This window comes from Globicephala melas, chromosome 6 (genome assembly GCF_963455315.2).
Source record: "Globicephala melas chromosome 6, mGloMel1.2, whole genome shotgun sequence".
NCBI lineage: Eukaryota > Metazoa > Chordata > Mammalia > Artiodactyla > Delphinidae > Globicephala > Globicephala melas.
In genome coordinates, this window is record NC_083319.1 from 82,146,641 (window position 1) to 82,158,872 (window position 12,232).

General features: G+C 36.5%; 1 protein-coding gene across 2 annotated transcripts in view; it reads right to left on the reverse strand.

Annotated features, from left to right (window-relative positions):
* UBQLN1 (ubiquilin 1) overlaps positions 1-12,232 on the reverse strand; it is a 49,139-nt gene that overhangs the window by 16,936 nt on the left and 19,971 nt on the right. For both annotated transcript variants that reach the window (XM_030832778.3, XM_030832777.3), the window contains exons 2-3: positions 3,453-3,604; positions 2,243-2,358 (exon numbers count right to left, since the gene is read on the reverse strand). In XM_030832778.3, coding sequence (XP_030688638.2) covers positions 2,243-2,358; positions 3,453-3,604 — 268 coding nt within the window. The remainder of the gene's footprint in view (positions 1-2,242; positions 2,359-3,452; positions 3,605-12,232) is intronic.

The following is a 12,232-nucleotide window of genomic DNA, read 5'->3' on the forward strand; positions in this document are numbered from 1 at the left end:
ACAAGGTCCTACTGTATAGCACAGGGAACCATACTGAATATCCTGTGATAAACCATAATGGAAAAGGATATAAAAAAACAATGTCTCTGTGTATAACTGAGTCACTTTGCTGTACAGCAGAGATTGGCACAGCACTGTAAGTCAACTCTACTTCAATTAAATAAATTTTTTTTAAAAATGAAGAATGAAGAAAAGCTTTAGAGCAAGAAATTAAGCTTGTGGTAATAAGCCACTGAGTTTGGGGTTATCTATTACCACAGGATTGCCTATCCTAACTAGTATAACTGTTGAGATACGGTAAGAAATGGGGATGGAGAGGTAGACGGGGACTACATCACAAAGTCTTGAAAGATTTTAAAAGCAAGACAGTCACTTAAGATATTCTAATAACAGTGTGGAAATGACACAGAGCAAACATTTTTAAAAGTTGAGGAGCTACATCAAGGAAGTAACAACAGAATAGAATAATTGCATGGGGTGGGATAGAGAAGATTTTATGGACTAAGAGATTTGGTTGGGGAGAGGTAGTAGTTTGAGACAAGATGATGAACTTTTATATTTGTTGTGTTCTTCTTTGCTTTCTAAGGAGGCACATACAGGCTAACGGACTCAGAGAACATCAGGCAATATCAAAGAGAGCTGAATACAAGGCAAGGAGTTCAGAAGTGATGTGGGCTGAGGTAAAGATCTGAGAGTCAACAAGTTATAGTTAGGATAATGTCACTTGGGGAAAATAGAGTAAAAGAAGAGAAGAAAAACAAGGCAGAACTCTGGGGAACAATACTAATATAAGGAATAGGAAGAAGAGACCCACGAGAGAGAAAAAAAGTGGTCAGAAAATTAACCAGGGAAAAAGAATATCAGGAATTAAAGAAAAAAAAAATTTCAAGGAAAGACTGGTATGCATTGGAAGAGAGTGAATTAGATTTTAAATCACTTTCTTTTAATCTAAGTATCTAAAAATCTAAAAAAGTGTCCACTAAATTTGGCAAGCTAAGAGGTCAATGGTGACTTTATCTAGGGAATTTTCAGTAAAGTGATGGGGACAAGAAATGGAGCACAGCAAACTTAGTGAAAGAGAAATATAGACAGAAAACAGAAAATACCTTTTCCAAAGATAGCTTCCTTTTCCAAAGGAAGCAAAGGAAAGGTGGTAGTGGGATTCTGTGGCTTTTAAACGTGGAATAGACCTTAACGAAAAGAGACAGCAAAAGAAAAGCTGAATATGTAGGGTAAATGGAATAACTGATGGAGAAACGTAACTAAGATAGGAGGGGGTGGGAATGAGATAAGAAATGGAGGGACTAGGGAGATGTATGGCCTCAGACAAATTAACTGAGAGATTTACCTCAAAAACACCTTTCATGAGTCCGAACACTAAATAATTTCATCCTAATCTCTCTAGATTGTTCATGTTAATAATTTTGCCATCTAAAACTCATCTGCTTCAACCAAAAGAGACACATTTAACCCAAGATCATTTTAAAAAATAAGAGCATCAAGCATTTAAAAAAAGGCAAATGTGAATCCATGCCATTACTAAAAAACTTTTTCTGGAAGAGGTGGAAGGTTTGATCCTCGATATGTGAAAACTGTACATATTTTTTTAAATGTCATTTCAAGGTACTATACTTGTCATACAACTTCGGAACTGAAAGAAGCATTAAGCCATTTATCTACCTAGTTCAACTTTTGTTAGCTACAAACTACTCTTTTCCCAAAAAAAACCTCCCAAAGAGCCTCAGTGTAAAAACTGATATAAGAAAACTATTGATAGTTTTAGCTGATGCAGAAGATTCTTAACCACTGGGCTTGCTCCCAGGCCCAGGCCTTTTTGTGCGCATTTAGAACAGTTAGGAAATCACTAATGCAATCTGATCCCTTCATTTTACAAACAAGAAAATTGTATTCAGGGGGTTAGCTTATGATCAACAACTAGCTAATCCTCTCCAGAGTCAATTATGTGGTGGTCGGATCAGGTATACATACATTTCTTTCATTATTGAAAAGAAATGTGTCACTTACTGACCACTTATTATATGTAAATGTAAGCTAAACAAGTACATCTGTATTTCCAACTACTACTCCCTTAATACCTACAACTACAGAAATAAGCTATACAAGTTTTTGTTTTCATTGTTAAAGTGACTTAATGTTTAATTCTATCATTTTATTTAAAACTACCCTGGGGGGAAGGAAGTTTTTAAAAAATCCTTAAAAAAAAATGACTAAAGATACTTACCTAAACCAAAAGGGTTGCTAGTGGCAGAACCAGATGTGGAGTTACTATTAGGAGCTGATGATGCAGTAGCATTGCTTCCACTGGTGTTTGTCTGCTGAGCTGAATGATCCTGAGGCCTAGGAAAAATAATTATATCACGGTATAAACACCGGAGCTAATTATTTCAAAAGAACCTCTGGAACTCCAATATGCAGAAATAAAGTTTAAGTTTTCAGAACAACTCAAATTATCATAGAGTAAATACACTGAAATAACTAAGCACTAGGAACACAAATATAAAGAAACATAGTGAAACCCCACAAAATCCAAACTATATTTCAACTGCCCTTCCTGAAGTATACTGTCATAAATATTTTATTACTTTCAATCATACTGATTATGTAAGAGAGGGAGACAGGTCACCTCACAGAAGAGAATCAATGACTGGTCACAATCACAAAGCTTGACTATATAAGCTACTTTTTATCTACCCCTTTCTAAGTTCTTGAGGGTTGGGGGGGGCACTTTTACTCAGAAACTAAAAAAGTTAAAAGTAAAAAATAAAGAGAGACTTCACCAAAAGAAGGCTGAGAAATCAATACAAGTAATAACTGATTATTACTTAATATCCTTAAGTAAAAAATAAGGAGAGTTTATTGGAAACCCATTCCATGTGACACCAGTTAAGAGTTCTGAATCTCATTTCATCTGAATGATGATAAAATACCATATCTAAATAAGTCTAAGGGAGCTCTAGGAGCTCTTTCACTAAGTATAAAATAATTTTAAGTGAAAAGAAAATATACCAATTTGATTGGAGATATTTTTACTTAGTGGTACACAAATAAAGGTATCTCTTAAAAACTGAATGGTGCCTTAGATTTAATGAAACATGGTTACTATTTGTGGTTTGCCAAGAAGATGAGTCACCCCTGATCTCTGTCCAAAAATCTCTCTAAACAGAAAACATAGCTAAAAACATTAATTTGCTTGTTTTGTAATTCAAATAATAACTCAATAATGATAAACCTTCTAAAATATTAGATGTGTAAGCATTAGCATTACTGAATCATTAAAACATTTGCTATCTACGTGAGCAGCAAATAAATGAATTTTAATCCATTTACATATTAATGACAGAAAGCCATTTAAAGCCAAGACTGGTTATTTTTAAGAGAGAAAGGTAAACATTTATTCATGGTTTAAAGTTGAATGTCTTCTAAAAACATACCTGTTTTGCGTTTTGATGACAAGGTGAACAGTAAGTCCATCGTGAATTCCATGCTGACTCAAAGTATCTTGATCTTTTAAAATTTTTCCAGCAAATATCAACACAAGTTGGTCGGTATGGGATTTAAAACGTTTAGAGATTTCTTCCTTGAACTAAATAAGATAAAATAAAAATGTATTACGGATGTTTGCATAACATCATCTAGTCTAGTTTCTAGAAAAGTACCTCAAAAGAAGCCCCCACTACAGATACTGCAACAATTCAAATATAAAGACATAGTCTTTCTGTGTCCGTATCTTGATCTTAGTGGGAAATGAGTGTTACCACCTCACTCATCTCTAATGTAAACATTTTATTACAGGTGTACATACCCTATATTCAATCTTCTGCTAAGATCCAATAATTCACTTCTTTGTCATAGCCTTATTCTTTTTATATCAATGGTGCTAAACGTAGTTCAAGCCACACATAGCTCTTACCAAGTTTACAATAATCTTTTCCTCATGATTTCCATCTCAAATCCTGCTCCTTTCTAGTTCAATGTAAAGAAAGCCAATTATACTGACTTTACGCCCCACCTCTTTCATTGAACATTTATTAACAAGCAGTATCATGCAGATGCAAAGATAGAAAGCAAAAATCTTTCCCTGAAGGCGAGCAGTCAGTAAACCACAAAGTACAGAGGAAGCACAAAGATAGTTAAGAGAAAGTTTTCCAGTGAAAACTAATTAGAAAGTAGCCAGGAAAACCTGAAGAAAGGCTTCCCAGGGACAAGAATAAAATGCAAAAACAGAGAATAGAAAAGAGTGTCATACTATAAGAAAGGCTTACTTATTCTACACTAGATCAGTTTCTCAAACCTTCATCAAAATCACCTGTATACTTAGGTTTTTTTACTCCACTGTCAAAGTCAGGAAACCTCAGGGTGGTAAAGAAATTCAAAGAATCACATCTTACCCCAATGCCCTACAGACACCAATGCCCTACAGAAGTGGCTCTCGATAGATGATAGTATTATCGCCAAGACAATGTTTTGGAAATAAAAGGGGATATTTTTGGTTGTCACAGTAAGTGGAAAGACACAGTTAATGATATCTAACATTTTCTTGCAGGGGCAGGAGGGGAGATGAAGAGGAATACAAATATAAAGCAAGATAGGCCATATGTCAATCACGGTTGAAAATGAGAGGTACACAAAAGTTCATCACATTCTACCTTTGTGTATAAATGAAATTTTCCATAATCAAGTTACAACATTCAATGTAACCAACTTTTTGGTTGGTTTTTTAAAAAAACCAACTTTTTGGTTTGGTTTTTTAAAAAATCATATAGATAATGTGAATTATACTGCAGTAAATATTCTGGACCTTTTCCATATGACTTTCCTTCATTTGAAAATATACGATAGAAAACCATAATTCAAAAAAAACACATGCATCCCAATGTTCACAGCAGCCCTATTTACAACAGCCAGGACATGGAAGCAACCTAAATGTCCATCAACAGAGGAATGGATAAAGAAGATCTGGTACATATATACAAAAAAATATTACTCAACTATAAAGAGGAATGAAATTGGGTCATTTATAGAGACATGGACAGACCTAAAAAGCATCATACAGAGTGAAGTAAGTCAGAAAAAGAAAAGCAAACATAATGACACATATACGTGGAATCTAGAAAAATGGTACAGATGATCTTATTTGCAAAGCAGAAATAGAGACACAGACATAGAGAACAAATGTATGGGGGAAAGGGGTGGGGTGGGAGGAACTGGGAGACGGATTGACACATATACATTATTGATACTATGTATAAAATAGACAATTGATAAGAACATACTGTACAGCACAGGGAACTCTACCTAATGCACTGTGGTAACCTAAATGGGAGGGAAGTCCAAAAGGGAGGGGATATCTTTTTTTTTTTTTTTTTTTTCTGTACGCGGGCCTCTCACTGTTGTGGCCTCTCCCATTGCGGAGCACAGGCTCTGGACGCGCAGGCTCAGCGGCCATGGCTCACGGGCCCAGCTGCTCCGCGGCATGTGGGATCTTCCCGGACCGGGGCACGAACCCGTGTCCCCTGCATCGGCAGGCGGACTCTCAACCACTGCGCCACCAGGGAAGCCCAAGGGAGGGGATATCTTTATGTGTATAGCTGATTCATTTGTTGTGCAGTGGAGGCTAACACATTATAAAGTAACCATACTCCAATAAAAACTAATTTAAAAAGAAAGGAAATAAATGATATATAACCCTTTTACCTAAGGTAAGCAATTTCCAACAAGAAAAGTATTTTTAAGGTACCATTAGCACAATATTCTATACAAAGAAGTAAGTCAAACCATGATTTAACCATTCTCCTATTATTAAACATCTCATTCTCCCTTTGGCAGCTATTAGAAATAGTCATAAGGTAACGAGCAGAACACATGTTTTTATAAGGATTGAATGAGAATGTATGTAAAATTCAAGCATCAGTCACATACATGATGGTCAATAAATAGTAGCTACTACAATGCCAGCTCTTTTAATCCTCAGTAACTGAAGAAGATGACTTTTTTTTTTTTTTTTTTTTTTGCGGTACGCGGGCCTCTCTCTGTTGTGGCCTCTCCCGTTGCGGAGCACAGGCTCCGGACGCGCAGGCTCAGCGGCCATGGCTCACGGGCGCAGCCGCTCCACGGCATGTGGGATCCTCCCGGACCGGGGCACGAACCCGCGTCCCCTGCATCGGCAGGCGGACTCTCAACCACTGCGCCATCAGGGAAGCCCTGAAGAAGATGACTTTTAATCCTATTTCAGATATAGAAACAGAGAGGTTCAATATGTCCCCCTCCTCTCACAGTGACACAGCTAATAAACTGCTAGGTTAAGCTTGAAATCTAGGTCTGACTTCAAGAACATCAAAACATTTTCATATGTAAAATGAGGTTAATCTAAGTTTGTGTTTCTTAACCTTAAACTAAGAAATCCTTTTCAGAATCCTTGATACACCTCATGTCATTCCAAAATATATAATTTAATTGTTTAAAATACAATTATATAGCATTTTAGCACATTTTAGGACTTGAAGGTAAGATGCCAGATTGACGACACACATCTCTTACATCCTTTCAAATGCCCACTGAAACAACAATGAAAGATTTCTTCGTGCTTTATAGAGATATAACTAACTCACATATACAATTCACCCATTTAAGGTGTACAATGGTTTTTAGTATATTCACAGATACGTGCAACCATCACCACAGTCAATTTTGAAATTTTCATCTTCTCAAAAAGAAACCAGTACCCTTTAGCTATCACCTCCCTATTCTCCCATCACTCCAAACCATAAGAAACCACTAATCGGGGAGTTCCCTGGTGGTCCAGTGGTTAGGGCTAGGCACTTTCACTGCCAGGGCCCCAGGTTCAATCCCTGGTTGGGGAACTAAGATTCTGCAAGCCGCATGGCATGGCCAAAAAAAAAAAAAAAGGTGACTCCACAGATACCAATTTAACAAAAAAAGAAACCGCTCACTGATCTACTTTCTGTCAAATAGATTTGCCTATTCTGGACATTTCACAATAAGTGAAATCATATAATATGCAATGTTTGCAAGGTACATCCATGTCATGGTATATATCAATACTTCATCCCTTTTTATGGCCAAACAACATTCTATTGTATGAATATACAACATTTTGTTTATTCATTCATCAACTGATGGGCATGGGGGCTGTTTCCACCTTTGGGCTACTATGAATAATGTTGCTATAAACATTCATGTACAAGTTTTTCTGTGGACATATGTTTTCATTTCTCTTGGGTATATACCTAGATGTGGAATTAAATTACTGGGTCATATGGTAACTCTTGATTTAATCATTTGAGGAACCACCAAAGTGTTATACAAAGTGGCTAATGGCTATAACCATTGTACAATCCTACCAGCAATGTATAAGGGTTCTAATCTCTCCATGCCTTCACCAATATTTATTACCTGACTGGTATTTTTAATAGCCATCCTAGTAGATGTGCAGTAGTTTTGATTTGCATTCCCCTGATGGCTAACAATGTTGAGCATCTTTTCATGTGCTTATTTATATATCTTCTTTGGAGAACTTTATTAACATCCTTTGTCATTTTTTAATTGGGTTATTTGCCTTCCTATTATTGAGTTGTAAAAACTCCTTATATATTCTACATACAAGTCTTATCAGACATACGATCTGCACAAAGAAAATTTTAAAGCAGAAACTCATACAACAGAACAAATTGAGACCTTTTGGTCTTAACTGGAACAAAGTTTTCAACCCAGACATCCAGTGGACCCAAGAGAACTGAATCCTGAACTGGCAATACAGAAAGCCAAGCTAAAAGCTAATTCAATCCCCACAATCTACGGAATTCCTGGAAGACTCGACATGGTACCACCAGAGGCTGAGGATAAGGTATAAGGTGAGAGGTGCCTAAGGGCTAAAATAATGGGATTTGAAAGTCTAAGAAGCAGACACATCTTCACTGCACACTAAGTAAGCAACTGTCCCTCCCCAAACCCAACAAAAGACTAGATTTTTTTTTCTCTCTGGAAGGGGAACGGAGGGTCTCTGAACTAAAGAACACACCAGACACATTAAGAACAGACATAAAACACTAAAAACAGAAGATTAAGTAAACAGAGACATACCAGATACTGAGCCTTTCCCCCTTCACCTCACACCTATCAAACAGAATGCTGGCATCTGGACCTTCAACATCCAAGCAGAAAGACTATAATATATAGTGTCTCCAAGGAGAATCTAACTAGGCTAAAATAAAAGAACTTAGAGATAAAGATCTAAGAGTTTTCCCCAGTTAGTCACCCTAAAGCAGCGGTTCCTAAAGTGAATGGAGGTCTCTATCTGCCCTGGGAAGCATCTGGCAATGTCTAAGGACATTTCTGGTTGTCACAACAGGGCTTAAGTACCACTGGTGGGTAGAGACTGAAGATGCTGAACATCCTACAATGCACAGGACAGCCCCAACAACAAAGAATTTTCCAACTCAAAATGTAATCAATAACAAGATTGAGAAACTGCTGTACTTCTCAAAGTGTTGTCCCCAGGTGCGCAACATTCACCATTCTCAGGTTAACTTGGTAGAAATGCAAATTCTCAGGCCCCAACCAAATCAGAAACTCTGAGGATAGGGCCCAGTAATCTATGGCTTAACAACCTTCCCAGGTGATTCTGATGGACACTACTAAGAACCACTGCCTGCTCTAGGTCTAATAAATTTCCCCCAGATTTGTAGGCAACAAAGGAATACATTAAGTGACATTAAAAGGATACAGCTACTAAAGTCAACAAAAAAGGTGTCCTTAACAAATAAATTGCTATGGGGAAAAAGCAGAGGGGAACCTATAGATGAAATGATACTTTTAAGTACACAAGGGACACTCAACCAAGGTAAGACCATAAACTGGGTCATAAAAACAAACCTTGGAAATTTTAAATAATTGAGCCATGTAAGTATATTCCTTGACAATAATGGAATTACACTAGAAATCAATAACAGAAAGATATCTGGAAAACTCCCAAATTAAACAAAATACTTCTAAATAATTCATGGGTCAAAAAGAAAGTCTTGAGGAGCAATTAGAAAATATTTTCAACTGAACAAAAATGAAGTTACAATATGTCAAAATTTCTGAGATGCAGCTAAAGCAATGCCTAGGAAAATTTATAGTATTAAAGGCTTAAATTTAAGAACGATCACAAATCAGTAATTTAAGTTTCAACCTTTAGAAATTAGAAACAAAGCAAATGAAACCCAACAAAAAATAAAAATAAGAGCAGAAATCAAAATAAAAACAGAAAAATAAGAGAAAAATCTTTTAAAATATTAGTAAAATTGATTAACCTCTAGACAGAATGGCCAAGGAAAAAACAGAGAAGACATAGACTAGCAATATTAGGAACAAGAGAAGGAAATGACTACAGACCTCACAGATTTTATTAACAGAATAAGGAAAACTACATGCAAGTATTTGACAACTTGGATGAAATGGACCAATTTCTTGAAAGATTCAAGCTGCCAGAACTCATTCACTCTCTTCTGAAAACAGAAGAGGAAACACTGCTCAATTTACTTTGTGAGGCCAATATTACCCTGATACCAAAACCAGAAAAGAAAACTAGGGACCAATATCCTTCATGAACACAGATGCAGAAATCCTCTGTAAAATACTAGCAAACAAATCCAGCAATATAGAACAAGAGTAATTCTTCATTACCAAGTTAGGTTTATCCTAGAAATGTGCCGCTAAGTAAGTCAACATTTGAAAAATCAATAATTCACCACACTGACAAAAGAAAATCTACACCGTCTTATCAATCGATAGTAAAAAAGCATTTGAAACTATTCATTCATGACAAAAGTCCCAGGGAATCAGGAATAAAAGGGAACTACCCAGATCTGATAAAGCGCATCTACAAAATATCTACAATTTGGTGTAGTAATGGTGAACAACTGAATGCTTTCCCTCTAAGATCAGTAACAAAACAAGGATGTCTGCTCTTTATTCACTCTATTCAACAGCATATTAAAAATATCAGCCAATGCAACACGGCAGGAAAAAGAAATAAAAGCATACTTGCCAGAAAAGGAAAAATAGGAAACTTATCAGTCCCTTGCAACGTGTGAGCTTTATTTGGATCCCACTTGAAAAAAAAATCTTTTGCGAGAGAATGAGAAGACAAGCCAGACTGGGAGAAAATATTTGGAAATGACACATCTGATAAAGGACTGTTACCCAAAGTATACAAAGAACTCTTAAAACTCAACAAGAAACTGAACAACTGAATTAAAAAATGGGCAAAAAATTTTAACAGACATCTCATCAAAGAAGATATACAGATGGCAAATAAGCATATCTGTAAAGATGCTCTGCATCATAGGCCATTAGGGGAATTGCCAATTAAAATAAGGAGACTGCGCTATACAACTACTAGGATGGCCAAACCAAAACAGATAACACTACCAAATGCTGCAATGATATGGAACAACAGGAACTCTCATTCACTGCTGATAGGAATACAAAATGGTATAGCCACTCTGGAAGACAGTTTAGCAATTTCTTACAAAACTAAACATACTCTTACCATTCAATCCAGCAATCACTCTCTCCTTGGTATTTACCCAAAGGAATTGAGAACTTATGTCCAGACAAAACCTGCACACAGATGTATATAGCAGCTTTATTCATTAATGTTAAAACTTGGAAGCAACCAAGAAATTCTTCTACAGGTGAATGGATAAATAAACCTTGGTACATCCAGACAATGGGATATTATTCAGCAATAAAAAGAAATGAGCTATCAAACCATGAAAAGAACCATAGAGGAACCTTAAATGCATACTACTAAGTCAAATAAGCCAATCTAAAAGGTTACGTACTGTATAATTCCAACTAGATGACATTCTGGAAAGAACAAAACTATGGAGACAGTAAATGGATCAGTGGTTGCCAGGAGTTAGGTTAGAGGTAGAGCACATACACTATACATTTGTCAAAACACCAAGAGTGAATCTTAAACTATGAACTTTGAGTGATAATGATGTGTCAATAGAGGTCCATTAATTGTAACAAATGTACCACTCTGGAGCAGGATGTCGATGGTGGGGGAGGTTAAAGTAGGGGGAGCAGGGAGTATGGGAACTCTGTACTTTCTGCTCAATTGGCTGTAAATCTAAAACTGCTCAAAAAAGTAAAGTATTTTTTAAAAGTTAAAACTACATAATAATAAATCCATGCCAACATTACACTTAAAAAATCATTTTGAAACAATGGGGAAATTCTGGACTGGTGAAATTAAGACATTATTAATTGGTAAAGCAGGATAATATATTACATTTTTTAAAGAGATCCTTAGCTTTTAGAGATACATGCTGAAATATTAAAGGATGAAGTGATATAAGGCATGAGAGATGCATCAAAATAATGCGGTATGTAGAGGGGCCTTAAGGGAAAGTACACCTGAAACAAGACTGGCTCCAAAATTAATTGTCAAAGCTGGGTGAAGGATTCATGGTGGAGCTAACTTACGATTATCTCTACTTCTGTATATTTGAAATTATCCATGATTTAAAAATTAAGAAAAGGGCTTCCCTGGTGGCGCAGTGGTTGAGAGTCCGTCTGCCGATGCAGGGGACACGGGTTCGTGCCCCGGTCTGGGGAAGATCCCACATGCCGCGGAGCGGCTGGGCCCGTGAGCCATGGCCGCTGAGCCTGCGCGTCCAGAGCCTGTGCTCCACAACGGGAGAGGCCACAACAATGAGAGGCCCGAGTACCACACACACACAAGAAAAAAACAATTAAGAAAAAAATTATAAAGAGAGACGATTAACTGCCAAACTAAAATTTTATACCCAGTGCAAAATCCCTCAAAATGAAATCAAAATAGACATTTTCAGATGCACAAAAACAGAGCATTTGTTACCCAGCATATACAGACTACAGGAAATGTTCCTCAGACAGAAGAAAACAATCCTCTCCTAGATGAAGGAATAAAAAAATAGAAAGAATAAATTGAAATAAAAACCAAATTTATAAAGCATTAGTAACAATGTCTTGTTGGAAGGACGAAAAGGAGAGGAAAGAAGGAAGGAAGGAAGATCAAGTGTAGTCCACAGGCAGGTGAACAGTGTTCAACTGTTCTAAGGTTCTTGAATTAACTGGAAAGTACAAGTACTTACTGATTTAGACATTTTATAAGATGCATATAGTAATCTCTAGGATAACTACTAAAAGAATAGTT